Consider the following 23,833-nt stretch of genomic DNA (forward strand, 5'->3'; position numbering starts at 1 on the left):
GGGCATGGCGGTCTGAGCAGTGGTCTGAGCAATAGTCTGAGGTCTGGTCTGATCTAAGTACATACTTACTTCGTAGTAATAGGACATGGCCTACCTATCCGCCTACCGGTATGTCAGTATCATCTATCCCTGACCCGCTGGTCAACTCCCATTTCTGAAGTCTCTCTCTACTTTCGATTCACTCCCGCTTCGTCACGAGGCTCTCCAGACAACTACCCAAGGCCAAGTAAGACGAACGAAGCTCGCGTGTCACATTGTAGAGGTCGTCTTTAGAAAACGGTCAAGACGAAGGGAACACTAGATGCGCACTCATCACACCGAGAAACGTTACCTAGAAGAGTATCGTCCCGCCGGTTTTTACCGGAGACAAGGGCGGGCAAAAGGCAAAAAGATTCGGTACCTAGGTACCTACCTACATATACGTTGTAGGTATCTGAGTCAACACCCAACATCTCTCGATATGGATATGTCACACACGGCATTTCATAGATCTCATCACAACCGTGCTGCTAGCTCATTGCTGTCTATGACTCAAAGTCGCTACGCTACCTACCTTAACTTATTACTTCCGTACATTTGGAAGTTTAAGTCGTAATTCACTACTGTAGGCACAATCGCCGTAGCGAATAGGTAGTTACTTGGAGTAGCTCATGGAAGAGTTATATGTGGACACCCTACAATTCTTTGATCCTAGCTGAATTATTATTGAGGCAACCCCCCAAATCCCCATGGAATCATGAGGCGAAACATATTACTTGGGGAGGAACACAAACTATAATATGCTCATTACTACTATTACACCTCCTCTTCGTCTACAGTAATTCTTGTCCCTATGCAAAATGACCAGATTTACGTATGAGCCGAATCATGATGGCCTGGTCCTTGCGGCCTGTGAAAGTAGGGTTCAATCATTAGATGGAAGTAGCTACAAGTCAATCAACCTCTCACAGCAATAGAAACCTACCTAGGCTTGTATGCTATCTAGGTTAGGTATGCAATATTTGATGATTGCTTGTTTTCAATCTTTTGACATAACACTTGCATGACAACTACAGTATTCCGACCTGAAGCTTCAAGTTTATATTTAGACACAGAGCCCTGGTCCGTACACATCATGATTGGCCCAACTGTTGATCAACTTGCCTTTTTAGGTCCTATGTATTCAGGGCACCCCCGTTGCAGCACGATTTAATGTCCACCCAAGCATAATATAGAGAAGTGTAGGATCAGTATTTAAAACTGCCAAGGTAACAACGATACGTCACACGTGCCTGCTTCGACCAAACCACTGCCAAGTCTTCGGAAGTTAGCAGACCTTGGAATTGAGCTCGATAGAAAGGCATCAGTCTCCATGCTTGCGCTATATCAACATGAAGATTTTCTACTACGTACGCTGTTCTCCAAATTACCTTCACGGTTGCTGCCAGGTCGCGCATGGGAACTGAAAAAAGGAAAAGATCCCATGACTCGGATACAGTTGCCCGAATAGAGGTTTAAGAATGATCAATACGTGGCCAACAGAACTCGTCGGCTAAACATGCCCCTTCAGCAGCAATATTTTCAATATGATCAATCAAGCTGCTCTGACATAAGGTCGGGTTCAATTGCATCTGGCAAATTGGCGGGATTCCTGTTCACCTCTATGATAGTTCGTACGACAGACTAATGTGTTGCTCGATAAGGCGGTGTCATTCCTGTGATGCAAGTGTCGGAGGAGGCGACTAGGCGGAAGGAAAGTTCGGAATTTCCATTCACTCCGATGCAGGCTTATGGATATGATCATGTTGCCTCACCGATTGTAGGTGACTTTGTTGCTTAGAAAGGTCGGTAGGCGTCAAAAGGTATAAGTTGCAATTGATAATACGTTACGGTATGTATAGCAAGCATGCTGACTATGTGATGTATCGAGCACGGAATTTGGCTACATGTCATTTCTCTCTTCTCTACTCGATGCTTCATCTAGTATGGAGCGAATAGCTACTTTCGCTAAAGACGGCTTGTTGCTCTCGCGCGTTTAAGTCGGTGCTATTGCACCTTATCACGAGCCTAGTCGCATTATAACACTCGGCCGTATCCGGGCCCATTCGGATATGGTTGGCCTGACCGCTAGATCAAGATGTTGACTTGAGGATTGGTTATCCCAAGAATTATCTGATTTATCCGGTGTACAGCTAGAATCGTGTTTTCTGGAGTGTGTGCAATGGATTATCACAGAGACTCATAAGCTGGAGTGTACCGCAGCCGCAACCATTGCAGATGCAGAGAATGAAACTCAACCACTATACACGATGGTAAACCAGCAATTCCATTGCTTGTCGTTGCGATGGGTAGAGAAGATCCCTATGAAGCGCTACGCAATATGTTGATATTGTCTGCAGCACAACACATCTAAGAGACCTGACGGCCCCATGGTCGTGGAACAACGGCACCCCCTGGTTAATCGGTGTCGTGCTCCAACGCTAGGGAAGGTTTCACCCAAAATTTCGAACTGACGTCCTCCCAATCCAGGATATCAGCGAAGTGTCTACGCTCTACCCCCTAAAAGCAATACCATAACTTATATAAACGCGTCTCCCAATTGCCGTTAACTTGAGCCCCTCCAAATATAATCGCGTTCAAGGTCGGTATTGTGGAGGTGATGTTGACAAAGGGAGCAACTTCGTTCGATTCGATGCATAAATACTAACCCTTCGCCGATCGTCTCGGGAAGTTGAAATACAAGACAGGCACTAAATCAAATAATGTATCAAAATTTAGTACCACATATCAACTAGCCGCTTTCGATGACCTGCAACTCCAACAAGGAAACGCCTACCGATAGTAATACATAAAAAAGCCGTCATGACGACCTGTCTGCCCAGGTGTATATAGTGTCGATTTCATCCTTACTTCACCCGTACAACCTCAAGATCTGTGAAATATACCTCATCTCCAACACCTCGGCAGCCTGGAGAGGTGTGTGCCCGGACCAACTCGGGAGTTTTGTATTCGCTCCATGTGCTAAAAGGAAGCTTACGGTGACGGGGTTCCCCGCGGCCACTGCGTAGTGAAGCGGCGTGCCAGTGTCGACAGTCCGCCTTCGTCTCGTATCATCGCGCGGCCGGGCTTTCGGATCTGGTTCCATCTCGTTCACGTCGGCGCCGTGATCAAGCAGTATCTTCATAACTCTTATCCTATCTGAATCCTCACGATTAGGGTATGCCTCCCTTATCGCCCTACTCGAAGCACTAGCAGTAGAGTGTAACAGCATTGGGGTCTTCGGGTCCGCACCAAACTCTATGAGAAGCTGAACGACTTCTGGTGAATGCAGCCGAACGGCAACCATGATGGGTGTAAACCCATACTCCGAAAGATTTGGATCCGCACCATGCTCTAACAACCAACGGCAAAGCGGCGGGTCTCCAAGTGCTGCGCTGAAGGATAGTGAGTTGCGAACGAACTGTTGGAAGCTAAGACGGTCAGGGCTTACCGCAAAGGAGTCCAAAAATGCCAATCACCAGAAGCACTAATGTAGCTGCGATTGACATCCCAGCCGTGACTCAGAAGAATCTGGCATTGCTCGATAGATCCCGAGTTTATAACAGCGCAGACAAGGGCATCGTCGATAACGGCACCTTGGTCAATGAAGAAACGGGTGACGTCGGCCCAACCATGAGCGGCGGCAGCACGTATGGACCGATCGAGAATGGTACTGGCACCTGGTGCGGCCCTCTCGTGGAGGGGCACAGTTGGGTCGTGGCTCAGTAACAGGCTTGGCAACATACTCTTCACAGCGTCAAGATTGCCGATGGCGGCAGCTTCTTCCATAGCGTGAATCCTTTGGCATTAGAGACAGCGGTCGAAAATAGAATCACGTATAGTCAAAAGCTGGTAGATGAAGAATGTGCGCAACAACCAAGAGGGCAGACAGGCAGACAGACAGGCAGGCAGGCAGGCAGGCAGGTAGACACACACATGGAGCACGACTAGATACATCGTTTGCAGTCAGCAGGCAGACCAAGCGCATCCCGCCTCGATTGCACTGAAAGGAAGGGCTCTGCATAGTAAAGATGGCGGGAGTGGAGATGGGACAGGGCAGCAGCAGCAGCAGCAGCAGCAGAAGCAGTGCCAGCATCCAGCGCTACTCAACCGGGCAGAGGGCGCGGTCGCACAATGTAACGTAGGCGCTGACAGCCAAACTCCCCTGATTCGAAACAGAGGGAACTGGACATCGTCATGCACGGAACTTTACCAACACCAGCCGTGGGCCAATGTGCGCACCTCCACGTAAGCCGAGGGGGGGAGTTGATCTCTCGGATATACCGAAGACGTGGCCAGTCCTAGATAACCAGTATTGTGCGTATTATACCTGCCTATCTACATACCAGATACATACCTACCTACCTACTCCGTACTTACCAAGCAGCACTGTACTACAAGCCTACGAGGCGTGGGTACGAGTCGTCAGAGACAGCCTGATGGTAGTGTAGATTAACGAAGTGATTACGTGATATTGCAAGGGACTACTAAGTACATAGTATGTATTTGCCTAGGAGCATACATATAGTGTACGCAGGGTTGCAGAAAAGGATATAAACGCTGAGTTACACAACTGTATGGTACCAGCAGCAGGACATCTTGGAGTACCGATATCAACGTATTTCATTTGGATGCTACGCAAGAAGAAGAGCTGTGTGGTGAAAAGGTAACCAGGAATTCCAGACATTGTCAACAGATGACCCGACGGGAGAGGATCCGACCTGAATGCTCGTTTGCTGTACATTACGTACCTAGACTCTGACAGGTACCGTACTTGCCGAATAGATACTTAGGAACTTACATATGCACCTGTCAGTCTACATAACAGTACATATATAAAGCCCAAAGAATCCCTGCGGCGTCGACGAGGAACCATGTGGTCGGCTTGGCGGCTTAGGGAACCCGACATTAGCGCAGGACTGTGGAATGAATGTCAAAAGCCTCATGTAGTACCTGGTATGATGGTAGCAAGCAACAGGCAGTTACAGTGTTACCATTTATGCGTTAGACATCTTCAAGACCCTTCTCCAATATATCCAACGTACCTAGGCAGTGTAGAGGTTTGGAGCGGCTTTAGGTGCGGTATCTATCTACATATAGCTCCAGTCCAGGTCCTGATTACTTCGTATGTCTGTCTTAACTGCTCGCTCGACTGGGAGGAAACATAGGTCGTAGTTGGCTCGGTTGGGTAGGTACCGATATTGGCAAGGAGGTACTTTATCAAACATCCGTGACCCCGCTTACATGTAAGTCCCACCTCGAACCCCTCACTTTCCGCCCCCACCATCACACATTGGCCCCTTCACCTCAGTTCCCTGGCCTCAGGCAGAGGGGGCTGGTCGATTACTATATAAGCATACGCGTACCATATATTGCTCAGGAATAAGCAGGTATTTGGTCAGGATACTAAGTAGACACGTCTATGAGATAGGATAAAGGGGACCGAAAGAATCCTGGAGAAACAGCTCCCCAAATCCCTGAAAGGCTGCTAGCTCTCTACCTACCTATGTACAGTACATAAGGTAGTCTGCGGGCTAGGTATCTATCCCTTCCTTACATAAGCTACTATTACTGCAGTACCTGCAGCTTGTTCCAGACAGCACATGCAACGGGAGGGGTGCCCATATATCCCCCCCGGCCAACACTGTAGTTTTTTTTTGTTACTCTACAATATCAATATATCTATTCCCAAACCTTCACCTGAAAGAATGTAGATTTGGAAACCCAAATGCTTATCTCTACCCCTAAGCTACTGTCATCGTCAGATGCATGAGTTTCTAGGCCAGTGGCCTAGCCTCGGAAGCTTAAAGCGGAGCCCTCGGGAGTGATCCATTCCCTCTCGCCCACTCCCAGCCTGAGCATGAAAGTGGTACTCTCTACCTAGGTTCTTTGGAGCTTGTGATGCACATGCACCATGAGGCTCCGCCAATCAAATAAGAAGAAACAGTATCGGTTGCCAGACTACGGCCTGGATCCAGAGAACTCTGATGCTGACGACGATTCTTTGCTAAGAGTGGACTCATCTGGAGACGAGTTCGTTGTTGAGGCTACCGCTGGTGGTGAGGAAGAGGAAGTTGACGAAGTACAGAGCGACGGGGATAACGATGACAAAAATGACGAACGCGATGAGTCAACACGTCGCCGCGCCTCCGCTCCAAAGGTAGCGAAGACGGCAAGGGCAAAGGCAAAGACAAGAATAAAATCCTCTGCGCCTCCTAAGCCGGAGGACCAATCTGGCAAGGGACAAGCCTTCGCTGAAGTTCCGGCGTACCCATCAGATCCAGGTCAGAGATGGACGAGGACGTATCTAGGGCCGATCAAGAGATGGACGCGATTCTACGAATTGATTGACTGGTGGTTTGGTGATAAGCCGGAGCGTAGAAACATCCTCAACGGCTACTTAAAACTCTGGTGGCAGCACGAACTCATACCACCCAAGTTGACCTCCAAAGCCCAACTTTCAAGAGCTCAGAGAGGGTGGATGCCTGATAGTTTCGCCGGCGACCAGCGATCAAAATTCCATCAATTGTATACTGGCCGTTTAGTTCACCAGTTTCGACAACAGACCCAAACTCATATCGACAAAACTGAAGCATTTCATAGATTTATCCCACAAGCTCAAGGAGAGCTGGATGTGCTCTTAGGCCATGTCTCGGATCAAAAACCATACCGTATTCGATACGGAGATAGTCTTTCGTTTTCTGATACCGGTCACCCTATCCGTGACACTGATGACGGAGAGATGGTAACTGGTGGGTGGCTTCTCGACGTTGGAGGAATTCCGGTTTCTATGGCATGGGCGCCCATGCACAGCGAAGTCAACCAGCTCTTGGCGATTGCTGTTGCTCCATTTCATGATCAGGCTTATTACCATAACCTCCAAGATGCCCCTAAGGAGTCTGAACAGAAAGAAGGCACAGTGCAAATTCTGAGGTTTGAAGCAACTCGAGATCGCCGAGGCATTCTTCGGCCATCAAAACACGCTCCAAGTCTAGCTCAAGCATTGTGTTTCTCATGGGGCCGAGTGTCAAGAATACAGTGGTGTCCTGTACAGCTCACAGATGAAGACGCCACTCGCCTTATAGGTGTACTTTGCGTGGACGGCAGACTCAGAATAATAGGCGTCCAGAATATCTTAGAGCAAGGAAGCAATGAGGTATTTGGTAAGCCACCTCCCTGTTACATCTTTTTGGCTATCACTTACACTTCGTAGAGGAAGTTAAAGAGCCTATGGTTCTGCTTGAACCGCCCAAGGAGTGTTCCGTTGAGATAACGTGTTTCACATGGATTAATATGAATCGAGTGGCAGCTGGTCTCTCTGATGGATCTGTGATGGTATGGTCTCTTTCGCCTCCTCGGATACTTCAGCGACATCCAGTCCATTCCACAGCTATCATCGACATCGTCTCTGGCTATCCCTCTGATCCATTCCTTGTATCAACTGTACCTATCGGTGGTGTCTTAACCATAACAGACTTAAGCCACCCAAGCGCAGAAACGACATACCACCCAAATATGATGGTATCTCTTCAACCTAATCTCCTTGCGTGGAGTCCTCATCTTAGGGGCTATGCTTCGATATGGCCGTCAGCTTTTGCTGGAAATCCAAACCTAACATTCTTACCCATCAGAGGGTTTCCTGTATGTCGACATTTGATTACCGTTAACGGGCAGCCCACGTGCATTTCTATAGGTCCTTGTCATCCCTTCATCATCGCTGGATCCACGGATGGTAGTATATGGGTGTTCAACATTCTACGTAAACTATCGAGCCACAGAGAGAAAACCCTCAAGTTGAAACTATTCCAGCATGAGTTCTATGCGCCACCATTCTCTAACGCCAATAACGACGGCGAAGAAACAGCACCACGGGGCGTATGTCGAATCCTACATGGGTTCCTGCCTGAACCCAATTCACATCCAACTGGCGTGAAGATGGCTGAGACGCAAAGATTAAATCGCGAGAAAGGTGCGAAACAGGGTGAATCCAAGGGAAAAGGGAAGGGGAAGACGACGGAGAACTCTGCAAAGTCGCAGGCTAAGACTCCGGGACAGCCAGAGGGCGAGGCCGATGAGGAAGTGGCGATGACCTCTGGGCCTGGTCCAATTGTACTCTACGAGCCTCAGACGCGTATAACGGCTGTAGCATGGAATCCGAATGTCGAGTTCAGCTGGTGGGCGGCGGCGGCAATGGGATCCGGGCTGCTGAGAGTTATGGACGTTGGTGCCGAACCACAGGGTAGCCAGAGAGATAATAAGGAATTTGGTATTGATGACGAGGATGAACATGATAATGGCATGGATGCTATGGATGAAGATGAGGTGGATGAGGAAGATGGCAATGTTGAAATGATCTCCGATGAAGACTGAAGAGGCTTTAGTTTACAACGATGGCAAAGCCGTGTATTAGATTAGCTGCTCGTGAGAAACTTCGATGTTTGCTGTTAACCACCGCTTTAATATATTAGGCCTCCATGATTTCTGCTGGATTCTGACTGAATCGGTTGCAGAAAGTCTATGGTCTTCGGAATCGTATATAGGTATATTTACAATGCATCAAAATTATACTTCATAGTGAACATTGAGCTCCTAGGATACTATGATGATAATCGAAAGCTTTTGCCATACCCCTGAGATGAGACGCCGCTGCTAGCAGGATGAGGATATGAAAGAGCTGGTGGGAGTGGCCCCAGATGTCAAAGGTTCCTGGTGATGTTCGTTCAGGCCAACGAACCTGTTTAATTAGTGTCTGCAACAACTTCCGCTTGTCCGATCCTGTGTAATTTATCTACTTACTGCATACAACAAGGCTCCAAAGATGTAGAGTGCGCCCTGAAATAGGACCCAGTTCAATCCCATGCGCTCGTTGAGGGAGTGGTATCTGTACATATTAAGCCCATGGCAGACGGGGACAACGCCTGAAACTCCGAGCCCAACGAACATTGCAGCTCGATACTACGGAGTATAAAGTTAATTATCTTATATTGAGCGTGACTGCGGTATAAGCCTTTCGAAAATGTCAAAAGGATATGTAGAGTTCTCACAGTCTTGAAGCAGGACGCAAAGGAACAACGACTTTGACAATGACTTACCGGGCGCCAGCTCGGTGTTCGGAATCGTTCAACCCAGGAAACGATACCACATCCAAGGCCAAGGAGGAAGATCTAGAAGCCAAGGGCCCGAAATCAGTGATAATATAGGAGAAATACCTACATATAACGCATGATAGGATTCCAGTTTTGGTATTTTTAAATGCTAGGTATAACTCACCGCGCATAAGTAAAGGCTCAGCAACACAGGCTTACAGAAGAGCCCATAGTACAGAGCTGGAACGTAACTACCGACAATTAGGCATACAATACCTGAATAATCAAGCTTGTTCCCCCATTTAGCTACGGTTTCAGAGTGGTTGGACAGAGCATGGAAGGTAGCGCTCATCCCCAGGCACAGCGCCGCACCGAATAAAAAGCAGGCAAAGACGAGTTCATCTGTCGAGCTGGCACTCGGATAGCGCGGGGCGATCTGCGTGTAGAGATACAGCACCGCGAGGGGCACGAGGATGAGCGAGCCGATGGCGCTATTTACATTGCTGAAGTTAGTAATCATCGCACAGCGCAAGAATTCAGCTCATGTTTCGGAGACATGAGGGAAAGACGACATCTGAAAATGGCAAAGCCCAAGAATGCAACGAGTGATACCGGGAGACTGACTGCGTCCAGATATTCACGCTCTCGTTGTGTACGCTGAAGGTGCTGAGGAAAGACGCAACGTAGCTGTTGCTTGCTGGACGGTAGCCCGATAGGATGAAGGCGTTGTCACGGCGCCAGTGTGGGAGCTCGTCCCAGAGGAGGAGCAATGCCGATGATAATTTATGCTCGGCTGCTATCGCAGCGTCTGCTATTGCCGGGACGGCGGATCGTTGTCGGCGCCGGCGTAGGTCTGCTGCGTCGGACACGGCCATGGTGAGATGGAGATAAATGTTATGATACCTAGGTTCTAAGCTACATTCACATCGCGCTCAGCACAAATCAAGGTGGGTGTCGCTCATGCAGTATCAAATGTAACTGAGAATGGCTTTCAAAATATACTGATAAAATATTCCTGAACTACAAGGATTCAATAGAAAGGTGCGCATATGAAGAACTAGTTGAGGCGAGAGACAACGGGCTACTGTCAGATGGCAGCAGCTGCATTCTTAACCACATACCCTTGAGGATTTCTCCAGATTCATGTGGAGCGCGTAGCCATCTGAGAAAGTTGACTAGACATTGTTTCTTGTCTTGAAATTTCCTTCCTAGGGACCTCTAGCATATTACTTTGGATTGTCCTACCTAGGGTATTTCTAGTTCTACCTATTAGGCTACCTCCTAGGCACAAAGTCTAATAGGGATAATACGCCCCACTGTCTGAAACGACTTCTATGTATGCGGTTGATATGATTACCTAGGCATGTATGGGCTTGGAGAATTGCAGTTGCAATGACAATGTATTGACTGCTATGGCAAGTGTAATCCCGTAAGCAACACAGCACTCCTAACATCCCATGCGATAATGTGTTAACCGTTTCGGCACTTATCGTAGCCCATCTCGGCTCGGCATGTCGTTATTATCATCGTAGTCTCGTGTATTCGTCAATATCGAACGTCTATTTCTTGCCGCTTTTCTTGATGCCTCCGCTAGTCAAAGGGCCTTTACCAGCGGCTTTTTGAGCCATCTCGGCACGAGCCTTGGCGTCTGTTGCATATCAGTTTTTGAACGAGCGGGAGATATGAGTTGGGATAGAAAGCCTTACCGGCCTTCTGCTTCTCGCGGAACGCAACGTCATCATCATCCACGTCCTTCTGTTGTTTCTTGGGGGCTTTCAGAGGCTTTACTTTGCCGCCTATGGAAGATGTCAGCCTCAGCCCAACAGAACCAGCGCAGGGTATCTTGACTGACCCTCGCGATTTTGACCACCCATGGTAATTATTTGATGAAGCCGAAGTGACTACCAGATATCACAGTGACAATCGAAGCAGCAGGAGGAATCAGAACGAGCTCTGATCGTGTCGCAAAGGGAGGCGTTGGAGTCTGATACACAGAGAAGGGTCAGGCAGAATGGGCTAAATCGAATGGGCTAAATAGAATGCGGTCGCGGGGCAAGGGTTTCATGACTAAGGATGTTTCTAGTTAGCGCGCTCTCTTATCATACCGCGATTGTCTCTTATCGTCGACAGTGTATGCACTGTTTGTATACTATGACATGTCCTGACCTGTCACTGCTGTCAGCCACGCGGGCACTCTGCGGTGGTTGGCTCCTTCCACTCAGAAAACCCGTTTTGCGGAGCCGGATGGGCCCCACTCATCCGATCACTCTTGGGCTCGACACTTGGCGCCCCGTCTCTCTTTCGAGCGTGAATCATACACTTAGGTAAACACCCAACAGCCTCCGCGCGCCAACGTCTTGTTTGATCAACTTCATCGCCAGTCCTGCAACAGGACGTTCCGTTCATCATCCAGCGTACGGCATTGATCAAACATCGGATATAATCCGCCCATTCCTACCCACGATACTACCTGTAGTTCCTAGCCTCCATTTCTGACTTCAATATCACCAACTCCAATCGACTCGAGCAGCATCGTAATGCGATAGAGCTGAGAGAGGAGAAACGCATCCCGGTTCGGTCCAATTTTTTGCACCTTGACATACTTAAGTTCTTCTAAGCTGACATCCTACCTCGTTCTCAAGATCGGGAGCGGATTGCACCCTCGTGCGTCTTTGCGAAAACAAAGTGAGCAAGCAAGATGGCATCACCATCTAGTTCCGATGAGGGCGAGATCGTAGAGAGCCGTGTGGGAGACTCGAAGGCAACTTCACTGCCTCATATTGATGGACATGGTGTTGACCGTATGGACAGAAATCGAGCTAGATTCTCACGCTCACGATCCCCGGACTATCTGAACGGTGTGAGACGCCAACGACGAAGCCGCTCGCCTCGTGGTTCAAAGAGATCTCACGATGATCGTGATTCCTATCGGGGAGGTCGTGTAGACTCCGACCCCCGACGCTTCCGTGTCCATTATGAAGACTCCCGCGACAACTACCACCGTACTCGTATTTCTTACGACGACGAAGATCGCCCGTCCTCCCGCTCATCGGCTGCAAATCTACATTACGACGACAGGGACCGGAATTATGGCCGCGATAGGGCCAGAGATCGAAGCCAGGATCGTGACCACTATCCCGATAAGCGACCAAGGAATCGCACCCGCTCCCCATACAACTCGTCACGTGGTGAGCGAGATCGAGGTGAATACGCCAGACGCGATAGCGACCGAGTGCGACGGGATCCAGTTCGGAATGGCGCCAATAGTATCAGGTCAAGTCACCATCAGAAAAGCCCACGGCCCGCTCAAGACTCCTTAGATGCCTCTAAACAAAGATCTACAGTCAAGACTACAGATGCTACCTCTGCCTCGTCTGAGGCGGCTTCTACCCCCGGTGGCTTAGGTAACCCTGCAGCCCAAATGACGAAGGCGCCTAAATCGGAAAACTTTGTTGAAGATGAGAAACCCATCGACGAAGATGCAGAAATAGAACGCCGTCGTCGCCGACGCCAAGAGCTCCTCGCCAAGTCACGAGCAGCTCCAATGCTAGTCCAGGCTCTTCAGTCGTCAGAGAAAACGAATGTCCTGTCTCCGACCACAACGCGAGGAAGTACGCCGATGGCTACTGAGGTCAACACACCAAAATCTAGTGAGAATGTTCTAGTGTCTGTTACAACCCCGCCCCCCTGCTAACCGATTCACAGCCTTCTCGTCCCCACGTTCACCAGCTTTACAGGAAGGATTGTCACTTGCACCACTTGATATCGCTAATGATCAAGAGCTTATCAACACTCATGGTAATTCAAGAAATGGCGACGAGGAAGACGGGCCGTCCGCTGCAGACTATGACCCAACAGCTGATATGAGAGAGGATGAGTTGAGGGATGAGCGTCGTAATGGCCATATCGGTCCCCATGGAGAGATCTTGCATCCTGACGAGAAAGCTGAAATCCCACCAGTTCACCAGGAACCAACCCCGAAGAAGCCAAGGGCTGACGATGACGATGATTTCGACATGTTTGCCGAGGATTTTGACGAAAACAAATTCGTGGCACCAAAACCCAATCATCTCGAATTTGCTGCCGATGATCGTAAAGACCCTGCTGCTCTTACGCAACCCAATGGAGGTGGTATTCTAGAAGGTGATGACAAAGATGGCTATTACAAGATTCGGATTGGTGAGATCATGAATGGTCGGTACCAAGTACAATCTACCCTCGGCAAAGGCATGTTTTCAGGCGTGGCTCGAGCTGTCGACATTACTAATAAGAAGCTTGTTGCCATCAAAATGATGCGAAACAATGATGCCTTGAGGAAAGGAGGATTCACTGAAATCGCAATCCTTCAAAAGCTTAACGATGCCGACCCTGAAAACCGCAGGCACATTGTCAAGTTCGAGCGCCATTTTGAGCATAAAGGCCATCTTTGTCTAGCGTTCGAAAATCTCAGTTTGAACCTTCGCGAGGTTCTTAGAAAATTCGGTAACAATATTGGTATTAATCTGAGCGCGACTCGTGCCTATGCTCATCAAATTTTTGTTGCGCTGGCTCACCTTCGCAGGTGCAGTATCATACATGCCGATCTAAAACCGGACAACATTCTGGTATGTCATATACTAAAGTTCGTTGTAATAAATCAGTGCTAACTTCGACGAAGGTCAATGAGACACGCAACGTGCTCAAGATATGTGACTTGGGCACAGCTATTGATCGGTCTGATGCTGCAACTGCACACACCGAAATTACACCCTACCTCGTCAGTAGATTTTATCGAGCACCTGAAATCATATTGGGCATGCCATACGATTATGCCATTGACATGTGGTCTATCGGTTGTACTCTGTACGAATTATACACTGGGAAGATCCTCTTTGCCGGTGACAGTAACAACCAGATGCTCAAGGCCATCATGGAGATCCGTGGTAAATTCAGCCCCAAGCTCTACAAACGGGGTGAGATGTCGCATCTACACTTCGATGAGCTGGGTAATTTCATCAGCGCCGAACGAGACAGAACACTTGGAAAGGTACGTATGGTTTGTCTCCTTGTTTCATTTTCCTGTTTACCAAATTTGTCATGTTTCTTATACACCTTCCTCAATCATTTTGCTCCAATAACTGGTCCATCGATGATGAGAATCCAACCAATTCTACAAGCTCCCACACCGTTCTCGGCAACGCGGCCTTTTGACTAGCCCTTTTCCCTTTGTTTCAGAGCTTCATTTGCTTGTATACATATATCTTCGAATACACATGATAACTGCTTCCCATTATCATTACCCCAAGTTAACACCATGTTCCGATCTCCCCCTCTTCATTGTTCAGTCAACTCTTTTACGCGTCTTTATGCTCTTACAGGTCTCAGTTATATGAAATTTTATATCTGATAGATACTAACTAGTCTGCTATAGACAACTATTCGTAGTCTTGCCATTGTTAAGCCTACGCGTGATTTGCGTACACGTCTTATGGCCGCGTCAGGGGGGATGAATGATGTCGAGTCTAGAGATCTCAACAATTTCGTCGACCTACTAGAGCGATGTCTAGCTCTTAATCCTGACAAAAGAATCACTCCCTTGGAAGCTTTAAGACACCCCTTTTTCTTGTCCAAAGTTGCAGGGCCTTCAAGATAGGATCAAAAGGTCCTGCCTAGAGTACTTTGTCAAAACGGAATTACGGGTAATAAGCCGCACTAGGGTCATCCACATAGATGGGCTGTATAAATAGCCCTAGCAAATGTCTCTTTCTAGCGGTAGCCAGCTACATCACGCATGGAATTTGGCTGGCCGTCTATGGCAGCTTTAAGACTAGTACATCTGAATTCGGGCCCCTGGCGGTTTTTAAGGCACGTCTTCACCATGTCAGTCAGGAAGTGTACTGTCTAGGATAGACTATTCTTAGATATACATGTTAATAGAGGTGTTATGCTATCCAATCACCCGTAGTATTTTCACCAAAAATAACTGGCTTCCTCTGCGCTTGTAGTAATAAGTTTACCAGTTTACTTCTTGATATCATTTGTTGACCATTGTAATCGTACAGGAATGAAGCTACTTCTTGCTAACTTGATTATTCAACAATCTTATAATGGTTCGGTCTGGACCAGTGGAGTCTGCCAACATCTATTTCATGCTTGCTTCTTCCTTGAAATTGACGTTTCATGAAACCTGCGTACGAAATGCATGCGTCTCTTTTTCATGCCGGCAAGAGGCGAAGGCCACTTACTACAGTACAAACTCAGTTACCAGCACATGACACCCTCTGCACAGCATTCAATCGCACCACCTGTTAATCCCGACCAGCCACGGTGCGACAAACCAGCCGACACTTCTTTCGGCTACGGCTGCGTATTGCTGATGCAGAGAGATAGCGGCCGCACAGACGAGAAGTCCTTCTCTTGCATACGGAACATGTCCAGCCCACCGTCATGTTTGCTAAATGACCAAATTGACGCCCCTACATAAGAACATGGCACAGGACCGAGGTTATGGAATCGCCATCGGCCTACCAGCGAGCTGCACAAAGCCACACAAGCGAGGCAAGACAACATACCGGAGCATCTGGCGTAGTCAGTTGATCCCTCGCTTCCGCAGAAGGATCGCCATACCATTTGTTATCCATCACATTCCTGGTAGTAAGACATTATTTAGTTGGTAAAGATGTCAATGCTATTGCGTCTTCCCGGAATACACGGGCGAATAACTAAACTTCGGGGGCTTGCGGTGTCATCCAATTTGCTTGCTCTCCCAAGGAGATCGTTTAGGAACGTGTTTGCGTCTTTTCGATGTGTATCTCAATGTTTTCTTTCTTCCTTAATGGCTACCTGGGTGCATTATGATTGATATCTGTGCTTCACGTATTCGGGGACATAACGTCATGTCCTACATACGGTCACCCCGGATCATGAGGTATGCATTAATTCACACAGAGCCGACGCCGAATGCTCCAGGCGGTCTTTTGATGACACCAGTGATCAGATGTATTTCGTGGCCTACGTGTACGCCTGGCATTTGAGGCACTGCGGTCTAAGTGTCAATGTAGGTTCGTCCCTGAGCTTTCTGTTCCCAACTACTACGTATGCCGACGGCGAAGGGATAAACCCCCAAGTTGGCTGATTGTCTGGTACAGGGATTGACAGAGGCTGCATGTACGCGAGCGCCGTAAGAGACCCCGTTGGTTAATGCGGTTGTACCCCAGGTCATTGATGCCAGACTACTCATAGTTTTCACAGTATCCACGTAGCGTAGAGACATGGGCATAAGGGAGGTTGGGGCATTTTCTCTGGTCGTGTACCCAGTCGAGCCAGTGAGACGTTGCGCAAAGCATCAAGTTGGCTTACGCTGAACGAGCACCTGAAGTAACAGCTCGGCCGAGAACAGACCCAAATCATAGATCTCTCGTATCACAACTGTCTGCTTTGGGGATTGGAGACCACTTATCCGCCCCCGTTTGATTGTCCAGCCCAGAGGAACTTTTCACCGCATAAACGCCAGCATTATCGTATGGAGACACGAAAGGGCTTGTTCCCGGGTACCGTATGCGACACCTACAGCTCGGGTCAAAACGTGTTGGCCTGTTCATGCGGAGTAGCCCGTTCAATTCCTCATCATACTTCCAGGCCAACAGAGAACTACTCGGGAATTGGCAATAGCCTCTAGCATAATGTTGCGCCGCACTCTTCGCCTCCGAATAAATCCTTCAATACCGTTCCGCCACCTCATGGATTCGTCTTAAGCTGGCCCAACCGGCTACAGGCTTATGTACCGTGGCATGCTGTAGAGTGGCTCGTCACTTTGATGCAGGTATCGGTCCCTCGGCGCAGGTACCGTTAAGGTAATCCGGGGCTCGTCGACTGAGTATTTTCATTTTGTCATCCCCACGAAATGCCTGAAAGCCAGGAATGCTGCGCCGAATATTCTGGTAGGTAAGTGAGCTGAAGATCTAGGGTCCAGAATGTATTAACAACAAGGTACTCAATGACGCCGTTCCCGATAAATGAAAGTCAACAGGGGTATTCCATTAACTAGGGATATTTATCGATGAGTGACGAGCTGGAACACTAGAGCCCTTCGTTAATTGTTGGCCTACACACAGCTGACGCAGGAGTATATAGAGCCGAGGATGTCGTCAGCCTCCGGGATACCCTCCTGTGCATTAACACGAGGCTGAATACTGATCCGCTTCTTTGGCGGAAATATTGTTCTAGGCTTGAGCGTGCCGCTTAGGGCGAGACCAGAACTGCAGGACCAGCACGTCTGTTTCGGCACCCTACGCTGCAACCAGTGCAGTTATCCGTTCACACGGATGCACAACATATATCGTCGAGTGGCGAGTGGAAAGTGGCTTGGGAGGGGATCGCCACAAGAAACGCAGATGGGGGCCTGCCGGGAGCCGTGAGCGGGAAGCTGTAAGACATACTAAGCTTTTCTCATACGCCGCCCTTAACCTGCCCCTTTATTTCCGACCAAGGTGGACGTTGCTCCATGTATGGTGTCCCTATCGTGTTCTCTATCAACGAGTAATATCGAAAGTAAACGAGAGGCCGATACCACCTTCGCGTGAGGGGTTCGTCCGCACATTTGGTATATTGATCGGACGGATTGCTGCCTAGCGTCTCCCAATCGACGTAAGAATAGATTTTCAGTAGTAGTGACACGCGTGCAACCTCCCAAGCCAGCTTGTAGGACGCACAAACAAACAGAAATCGGATTACTCTATGCCAGCACGACTAGAGGTTACACCTGAGATACCGTCGATGTCATGTCTAATTAGCATTCACTAAGTGTACATACATGTCGACGATTAGGTATGATCCGTCTTAGCCAAGCCTGGACCGGGATAGTGAGAATAGCCAGTGATGTGAAATATCTAAGTCTTGATGAGGTGCTCTGAGATGCGTGAAAGCAGTCTTAGGCCGTCGAGAGTATCACGCATGACTGAAACCCCGGTGTTATCATCTATCCCAAGACATGTACAGTGAGGCATTGAGGCTGTAGCTGTAAGTCGTCTCCCTAGCGCGCGGCAGTTGATTGGAAGGCAAGGCGCTTGATACCATCTACATACTATGCTGCCGAATCATCCGCTCTGCTCTATATCAAATCTAAGCCGCTAACGGCACCCTAGAATTTTGGAGGTCTATGGATACTATATGCGGATAGCCGAAGAAGACAGACATGTCAGATCTCGTCCCGGGAACTGGCGGATCAGGCAGGTTCTGCGTCATTCCCTCGGGTTGGACAAGGCACATAATAATACATATTCCTACATATTCCTCTACGATAGACAGTCGTAGCATTGGACAGAGAAACATGAATAAAACCATGATTAGAGACAAAGGGCTCCTAACTCCAATAGGGTGGATGTTCGCTAGAAACCAATGAGCATCTGGAAACAATGACCTCCTGCACGGTGTTGTCATATCGAAACTCAATTTTGCAGCATCTCGATTGTGTTTGAGTGGAGGGCGTAACGGCCTCGTGCCCTTACGGAGGACCGATCAGACTGACCGATCAACGCCATTTAGTGTACATACTGCAGAGCATGTTTGATACCTAGCCGAATGTGCTACCCTTCTATCGTCCGATCTGCATCCCAATGTGTAAGCACATATATACAGCAGGAAGAGATCAGATTCTCACATCAGCATCAGCATCAGCGTCTGCGTCTAGGCTGGGTAAGCATGTCATGGACGCACGAGGTTCAAGGGTAGCTTAGATAGCCTCCAAATCAAATGGTAGTATTGAACCAGGTATAACAATGGCTGGGGGCAATTCATCTTTACCTACACACACACACACACACACACACGCACAAGCACACAATTACCCATAGACAGTGAAGTCAACCGAGCCAAATATGATGACAGTGTTATAGGTGATACGAATCTTACTTATTGTGTGATACCATACACAGTAGGTAGAGTAAGTAGAGTGTCGGATTCAGCCAGAATTAAGGCATTAACCCTTCTCATCCTATCACGTGGAACGGAGAACTGCAAATAATGCGTAGGCGTCATTCTACTGGATGATGGACAATAGTAGGCGCTGTGATATATGGCAGTGAATCCTTTCTGCCTATCATACGCCTGCCACAACCGTTTCACACAAACGAGCCAATACGCTACCTAACCTCCATTACACACTACTGGCGGAACATCTACCGAAGAATCAGATCTTCCATAATCCCGGGGTCTTGACGTCAAATACTAAACCAAAACGGGCAGTTGATAACGATGCTGACGATCCCACGAGGATGTGTGCCAATTTTCTGTGCGAAGGGAGAAAGAGAAAAAAAAAATGTGAGTGAAAACGTGACATGGACGAGATTTCACATCTCCCGCGGAGGAACACGCGGGGCCCCCGACAGACCCGGAGGTTTATTGCTCGTCACAAAAACTTGGGTTTTTAGACTACATCGCAGAATTGCCGGTGACGAGTACTTACGATCAGCGGCTCACCCATACCAGTCACCAAGATTAGCAGTCGCCGGTGGTTGTTTCGTTTCTGATTGGACTTGGCCGCCACCAATCGTAGCACAGCGGCATGACGCGGTAATTAATCTCTTCTCGCACGATATGTGGCCTCCGACTACCTACACAGTCGACAGTCGCCGTCCCATAATCAGCGAAAAAGTGTGTGTGTGCGTGTGTGTGTGTAGACACGGGATCAGCGTCGAGAATGGAATTTCAAAGCTGCACTGCTACGCGAAGATCCTGGTTGGTCGCCCTCTGTTGCCGATCAAATACCGGTCCTTTGGGCAATGCCCTCCCTTTTGCTCCCTACCAGTACACAAGGATTCGGACCAAAATCATGCGCTCAGGCTTGGCTTCGGCGAGACGCGAGACTTAGGTACCCGCCCCGAGAGCCCCCATACCGGTGATTCGATTAAGCCGCCTATGCAAGGGCGTTTGATGTTGGAAGTGCAATGGAACGCAGTTTGAGAACCGTCTGAGAAATCGGACGACCTCGTGATATGCTAAGTCATTGGCGTGTCCGATGTCTCGGACGTTTCCTTGAGCTGGGACTTAGACGCTACCATGGCTAGAGTACGGTACTGGTACTCGCAAGTAATTGGTGTGCAGAGAAGCACAAGCCCACCAAAGTGATGAAGGCGATCGCCCGACTTCACTGTAGTATTTCGAGAAGCATCTATCTAATTTTGATGCGCACATGATTGTTTCCACTACGTCCCTCATTGAACATCAGGAAGGGCTCGAAAGGACTCTACACACTTTCGCCTCAGTGGCGATGGCTGCGCCGCCGAAGCATTCCCGCGAACCATGACCGACGCTTGGCGCTACTTACACTACGGTATCGCTGTTCATGTGGGAAGAGCCGAAAAGAGTAATTGGAGCGGTTTTCTAATTTGGCGGTGAGTTTCAAGCATTAAGCAACACTATTAGCCCGCTGCCTACTTCATGAATAGCGTGCCATCTCGTACATTACCTAGAGCAGAATCGCAGCATGGGCAAGGACGTCTCGAGATGTTTAGGGAGTGTCTCACGAGGCAGAAACAAGCCGGGCTATAGTATGATGATGGCTCTGTCTGTCTGTCTGTCTGTAGAAAGATCTAGGTATTGCGACCGTAATGTGTTACCTACGGGTTTGGTGAGGTTGGTGTCAGTCTTCACACCTACCAGCTCTGCAAGAATTGGCGAGTGATTCATTCAACTACCTCCATCAAATCAGCTCCCGTTACGCAGCACCTGCTGAGTATGGCGCGGCATCCGTCCATCCCCTTCTCAACGGTCCACATACATTGGCATCCTTCACACAAAAGTCCTCGGCCTGCCATTGGCTGCATTCGCCCGTCCTGGGCGCGGGTTGGCGGTCGACCCCCGGCATGTACAGCCTCACTTCTCTCCAGGATGTGTGGGCTTGTCAAACCAATTTGTGATTCCTTGCAAGGCTGTTGCATGCGACACGGGCGGGAAGACCAGAACATGTCTCATTCCCACCCCACGTCGGAGATAGTGGTGCGGTTCATCTGTGGTGGCCAATGACAACATGGCTGGAATGACGGCAATATCGAAGCTGGGACTCAGACGGGCAAATCAGAGCATCAGGTGTCTGTCTGCTCGTCGGTGCCATTGGTCATACAAACATCCATCTGCACGCAGCATCTCCCGCCCACCACCCTACGAAGTATGCACTGGGACGTACTCATACATAGTTTCGCTGGCACAGACCTTACCGCATGAGGCAGGGATTGGCAGACTGGTTCGTTGCCCGTAAGTGCGTAACGAAGTAAGCCTGTTCCAGGTGGTCCTGGCTGGCATTCCCCGTGAGCGTGTGAGGAACAGAGACGCCCTTTTTGCCGCTGACCGAAAGCGCTACGCCTCATACTACTTACACGTGTATTGAGAATGTAGGCGTGTATTGATTCACTGCAGATGGTATACACGGCTCAGCTCTCGAATGAAGGGACGGGTCCGATGGGTCTGTATGGCCCAGGTGGCATTTCGGACACGGCACGCTGAGGGCCCATGAGGGAATGTCTTTAACTGGACTATCGACAGTACCGCAATATTGTAGGTACGTAGCTAACTGGACAGAGCTGTCTCTGGGCCTGCTCTGGGTCTGCTCTGGGCTTGCTTACATCCCGACTTCTCTTAGTTGAAAGTCCCAGCTAATCTACACAGTAGGATGGCTTTACGTGGAAGACGGCGGGTAAGGCGGGTCAAGAAAGTAGAATCCTTCCATCAAAAGGATCTCCGCAGACAATTTGAAGATCGATTACTAGCTCCCTCGGCTCAATGACGATGATAATTATCATAATTATGATGACAGTGACAAGCTTCTGCATCTACAAAATGTGGCCACGTGAAATACTCAGCACTCGCATAATGTATCAACATGACAAGAAGAATTAGCGGATCATTTTGTTTTGATCGGCACTAGACTGAACGTCGAGGCATTTATTGCAACAGAAACCTTAGGGGGTGAAAGGGCTGAAGAGCGTCAAGTCTCAAGAACCTCGTCCTATGGCAACTCGCCTCACTTGTGCATCCTACGAAGTACAGCATACCATGATATCTTGCCTGGCAATCCAGGTACGAGGCACAGGGAAGGGCAAAGCATCAAATTAGAACGGCCAATTCTTTGTTTGATGCTGGAGATACTGCCGACTTGTGTACTACGTACCTATTACCTACTTAGATACATGTAGTATGGCAACATCGTACACTTGCTGTGCCTTCAGTTGTGAGTCAGTAGCAGCAACACCACTCTACCTACCCAGACTACTACTCCTTAGACCTCGATAAACCCGAAAGCTTACGTTCAAGTAGGTGGTGTAGTATCTTCCATTAGTTGTTGCATAGTGTACTGTAGGTGAGGAATGGTTCGGGCGAAACCAGGTAATGCTCCGGCATTGGTAGGGCTATGAAGGCGTGCGCGTGGTGATGAGCACCTAGAGTCTTGTGAAGTATTAACCCGTCAAGCGCCCGGCAAACCTAGAATACTAGGTGTAACTGGTGTACGCACTACACTGCCGTAATAACACCGCCACGCAAAGAAGCAAAACTATGCGAGTCACCGGGGCTGTCGGCTGCATCAACGAGATGAGCAGGAAGTGGAGTGTCAGCAGCCACTCACTTGCCAGTATTCAATCTCTTGAAGACATAGTGTGTCCTGGATATGGCGACTGGTCACAAACCCGCTGCCCCCCTTTTCTCTCTCTCTTTTTTTTTTTTTTTTTTTTTTTTTTTTGGGTAATCTTCCCTCTCTCTCTCGCCTTCTTTCCTTCCTCTTGCTGTCTGCTCTTCGTCCTGCTTCTATGGACCGGACAAATTACATGCTACTTAAGTACAGTCCCTCTTAGTGCGCGTAAGTAGGTGGTGCAGAATAGGTAGTGTAGTGCTCATCCTCCGCCCGCCATCGCCGGCCGTCGCTCATCGACAGGGGCTGAGTGGCTCGTCCAACTTTTTCAGGGCGACCATGACCGCACCAAGACGTTCGCTAGTCCAGGTTGCGCGCAGGGTGTGGTATTAGATATTGGAACATGGCTCGTGGCCAGAATTGGCGCACACCAAGGCAACACCACTCGACTAATAACAGCAAGCGTCTGAGTGGGTAATTTATTTTCGTGTGTCAGACACGATCCCTGTCCTCATTTTCTCGTATGGACTTGTACTGGATACCGCCCGGCTCCATGAAGCTGTAGGCCAATGAATCAGTCTAGTGTACACTCCTGCAACCAAGCCTCAATCCTTGCCCCTATCCTTGCCAGTGCCCATCTTGACTTGCTCATCCGTTCGTCTTCTCTAGTGGAGCGCCCTAGAAGCAGTTGGGTCCATTGCTCAACAGGCCCCTGCCTCGCCTCCCCTCTGCCTCCCTATCCGCCCTTTGACTGGACAGAACTGGACCAGAAGCTGGGTGTAATCTGTACAGTACGTTGCGACAGTACACCCGAGTGACCCCACAGATGTGCCCACAGGAATAGGCAGGCCGCCTTTACGGCTAGCGCCATCGAATTTTAAGAATAGTGCGGGTATGTGTGTGAGAGCGTCTGTGTGAGACATGGGTGGATGATGTGGATGACGGTGGGTGAAGTGGCTGTTTATTACACACACGGTCGCGGACTGTCGACTCACTCGCTCACCCAAGGCGAAAGGTTGAGCCGTCCAAACGACCTAAGACATACCCTTGTCCTATACAGTACCATTTTGCAGGTACACTAGTACGGAGAGCGTTGATATCCGAATATCTATCTACATCTACATCTACATCA

The 23,833-nt window shown here is 49.0% G+C and overlaps 6 protein-coding genes across 6 annotated transcripts; 2 read left to right on the forward strand and 4 right to left on the reverse strand.

Moving 5' to 3' along the window:
- Positions 1–2,890: 2,890 nt before the first annotated feature.
- F5B22DRAFT_656567 (ankyrin repeat-containing domain protein) lies at positions 2,891–4,503 on the reverse strand (the record flags this gene model as incomplete). The annotated part of the gene is made up of 2 exons (XM_047979968.1): positions 3,470–4,503; positions 2,891–3,413 (listed from the first exon to the last, which is right to left on the reverse strand). The coding sequence occupies exons 1-2, from the start codon at positions 3,805–3,807 to the stop codon at positions 2,891–2,893; spliced, it is 861 nt and encodes a 286-aa protein (XP_047830128.1). The 5' UTR covers positions 3,808–4,503.
- On the reverse strand, positions 3,360–4,159 carry F5B22DRAFT_609788 (uncharacterized protein). Its single transcript, XM_047975162.1, has 2 exons — positions 3,470–4,159; positions 3,360–3,413 (listed from the first exon to the last, which is right to left on the reverse strand). The coding sequence occupies exon 1, from the start codon at positions 4,112–4,114 to the stop codon at positions 3,851–3,853; it is 264 nt and encodes an 87-aa protein (XP_047830129.1). The 5' UTR covers positions 4,115–4,159; the 3' UTR covers positions 3,360–3,413; positions 3,470–3,850.
- A 1,056-nt stretch (positions 4,504–5,559) lies between the features above and the next one.
- Positions 5,560–8,758, forward strand: F5B22DRAFT_219276 (uncharacterized protein). Its single transcript, XM_047969749.1, has 2 exons — positions 5,560–7,181; positions 7,232–8,758. Exons 1-2 carry the CDS (start codon positions 5,933–5,935, stop codon positions 8,386–8,388), a joined length of 2,406 nt encoding a protein of 801 aa, XP_047830130.1. The 5' UTR covers positions 5,560–5,932; the 3' UTR covers positions 8,389–8,758.
- F5B22DRAFT_219108 (hemolysin-III channel protein Izh2) lies at positions 8,448–10,178 on the reverse strand. Its single transcript, XM_047969748.1, has 5 exons — positions 9,729–10,178; positions 9,289–9,595; positions 9,111–9,182; positions 8,815–8,973; positions 8,448–8,752 (listed from the first exon to the last, which is right to left on the reverse strand). The coding sequence occupies exons 1-5, from the start codon at positions 9,977–9,979 to the stop codon at positions 8,588–8,590; spliced, it is 954 nt and encodes a 317-aa protein (XP_047830131.1). The 5' UTR covers positions 9,980–10,178; the 3' UTR covers positions 8,448–8,587.
- On the reverse strand, positions 10,165–11,122 carry F5B22DRAFT_609797 (translation machinery associated TMA7). Its single transcript, XM_047975163.1, has 3 exons — positions 10,957–11,122; positions 10,811–10,900; positions 10,165–10,752 (listed from the first exon to the last, which is right to left on the reverse strand). Exons 1-3 carry the CDS (start codon positions 10,976–10,978, stop codon positions 10,664–10,666), a joined length of 201 nt encoding a protein of 66 aa, XP_047830132.1. The 5' UTR covers positions 10,979–11,122; the 3' UTR covers positions 10,165–10,663.
- Positions 11,123–11,802: 680 nt separating this feature from the next.
- On the forward strand, positions 11,803–15,068 carry F5B22DRAFT_656575 (kinase-like domain-containing protein; the record flags this gene model as incomplete). Its single annotated transcript, XM_047979969.1, has 4 exons — positions 11,803–12,754; positions 12,810–13,708; positions 13,762–14,130; positions 14,515–15,068. The coding sequence occupies 4 exons, from the start codon at positions 11,803–11,805 to the stop codon at positions 14,734–14,736; spliced, it is 2,442 nt and encodes an 813-aa protein (XP_047830133.1). The 3' UTR covers positions 14,737–15,068.
- Positions 15,069–23,833: the final 8,765 nt, after the last annotated feature.

Source organism: Xylaria bambusicola (genome assembly GCF_022495145.1).
Source record: "Xylaria bambusicola strain CBS 139988 unplaced genomic scaffold F5B22scaffold_25, whole genome shotgun sequence".
Lineage (NCBI taxonomy): Eukaryota > Fungi > Ascomycota > Sordariomycetes > Xylariales > Xylariaceae > Xylaria > Xylaria bambusicola.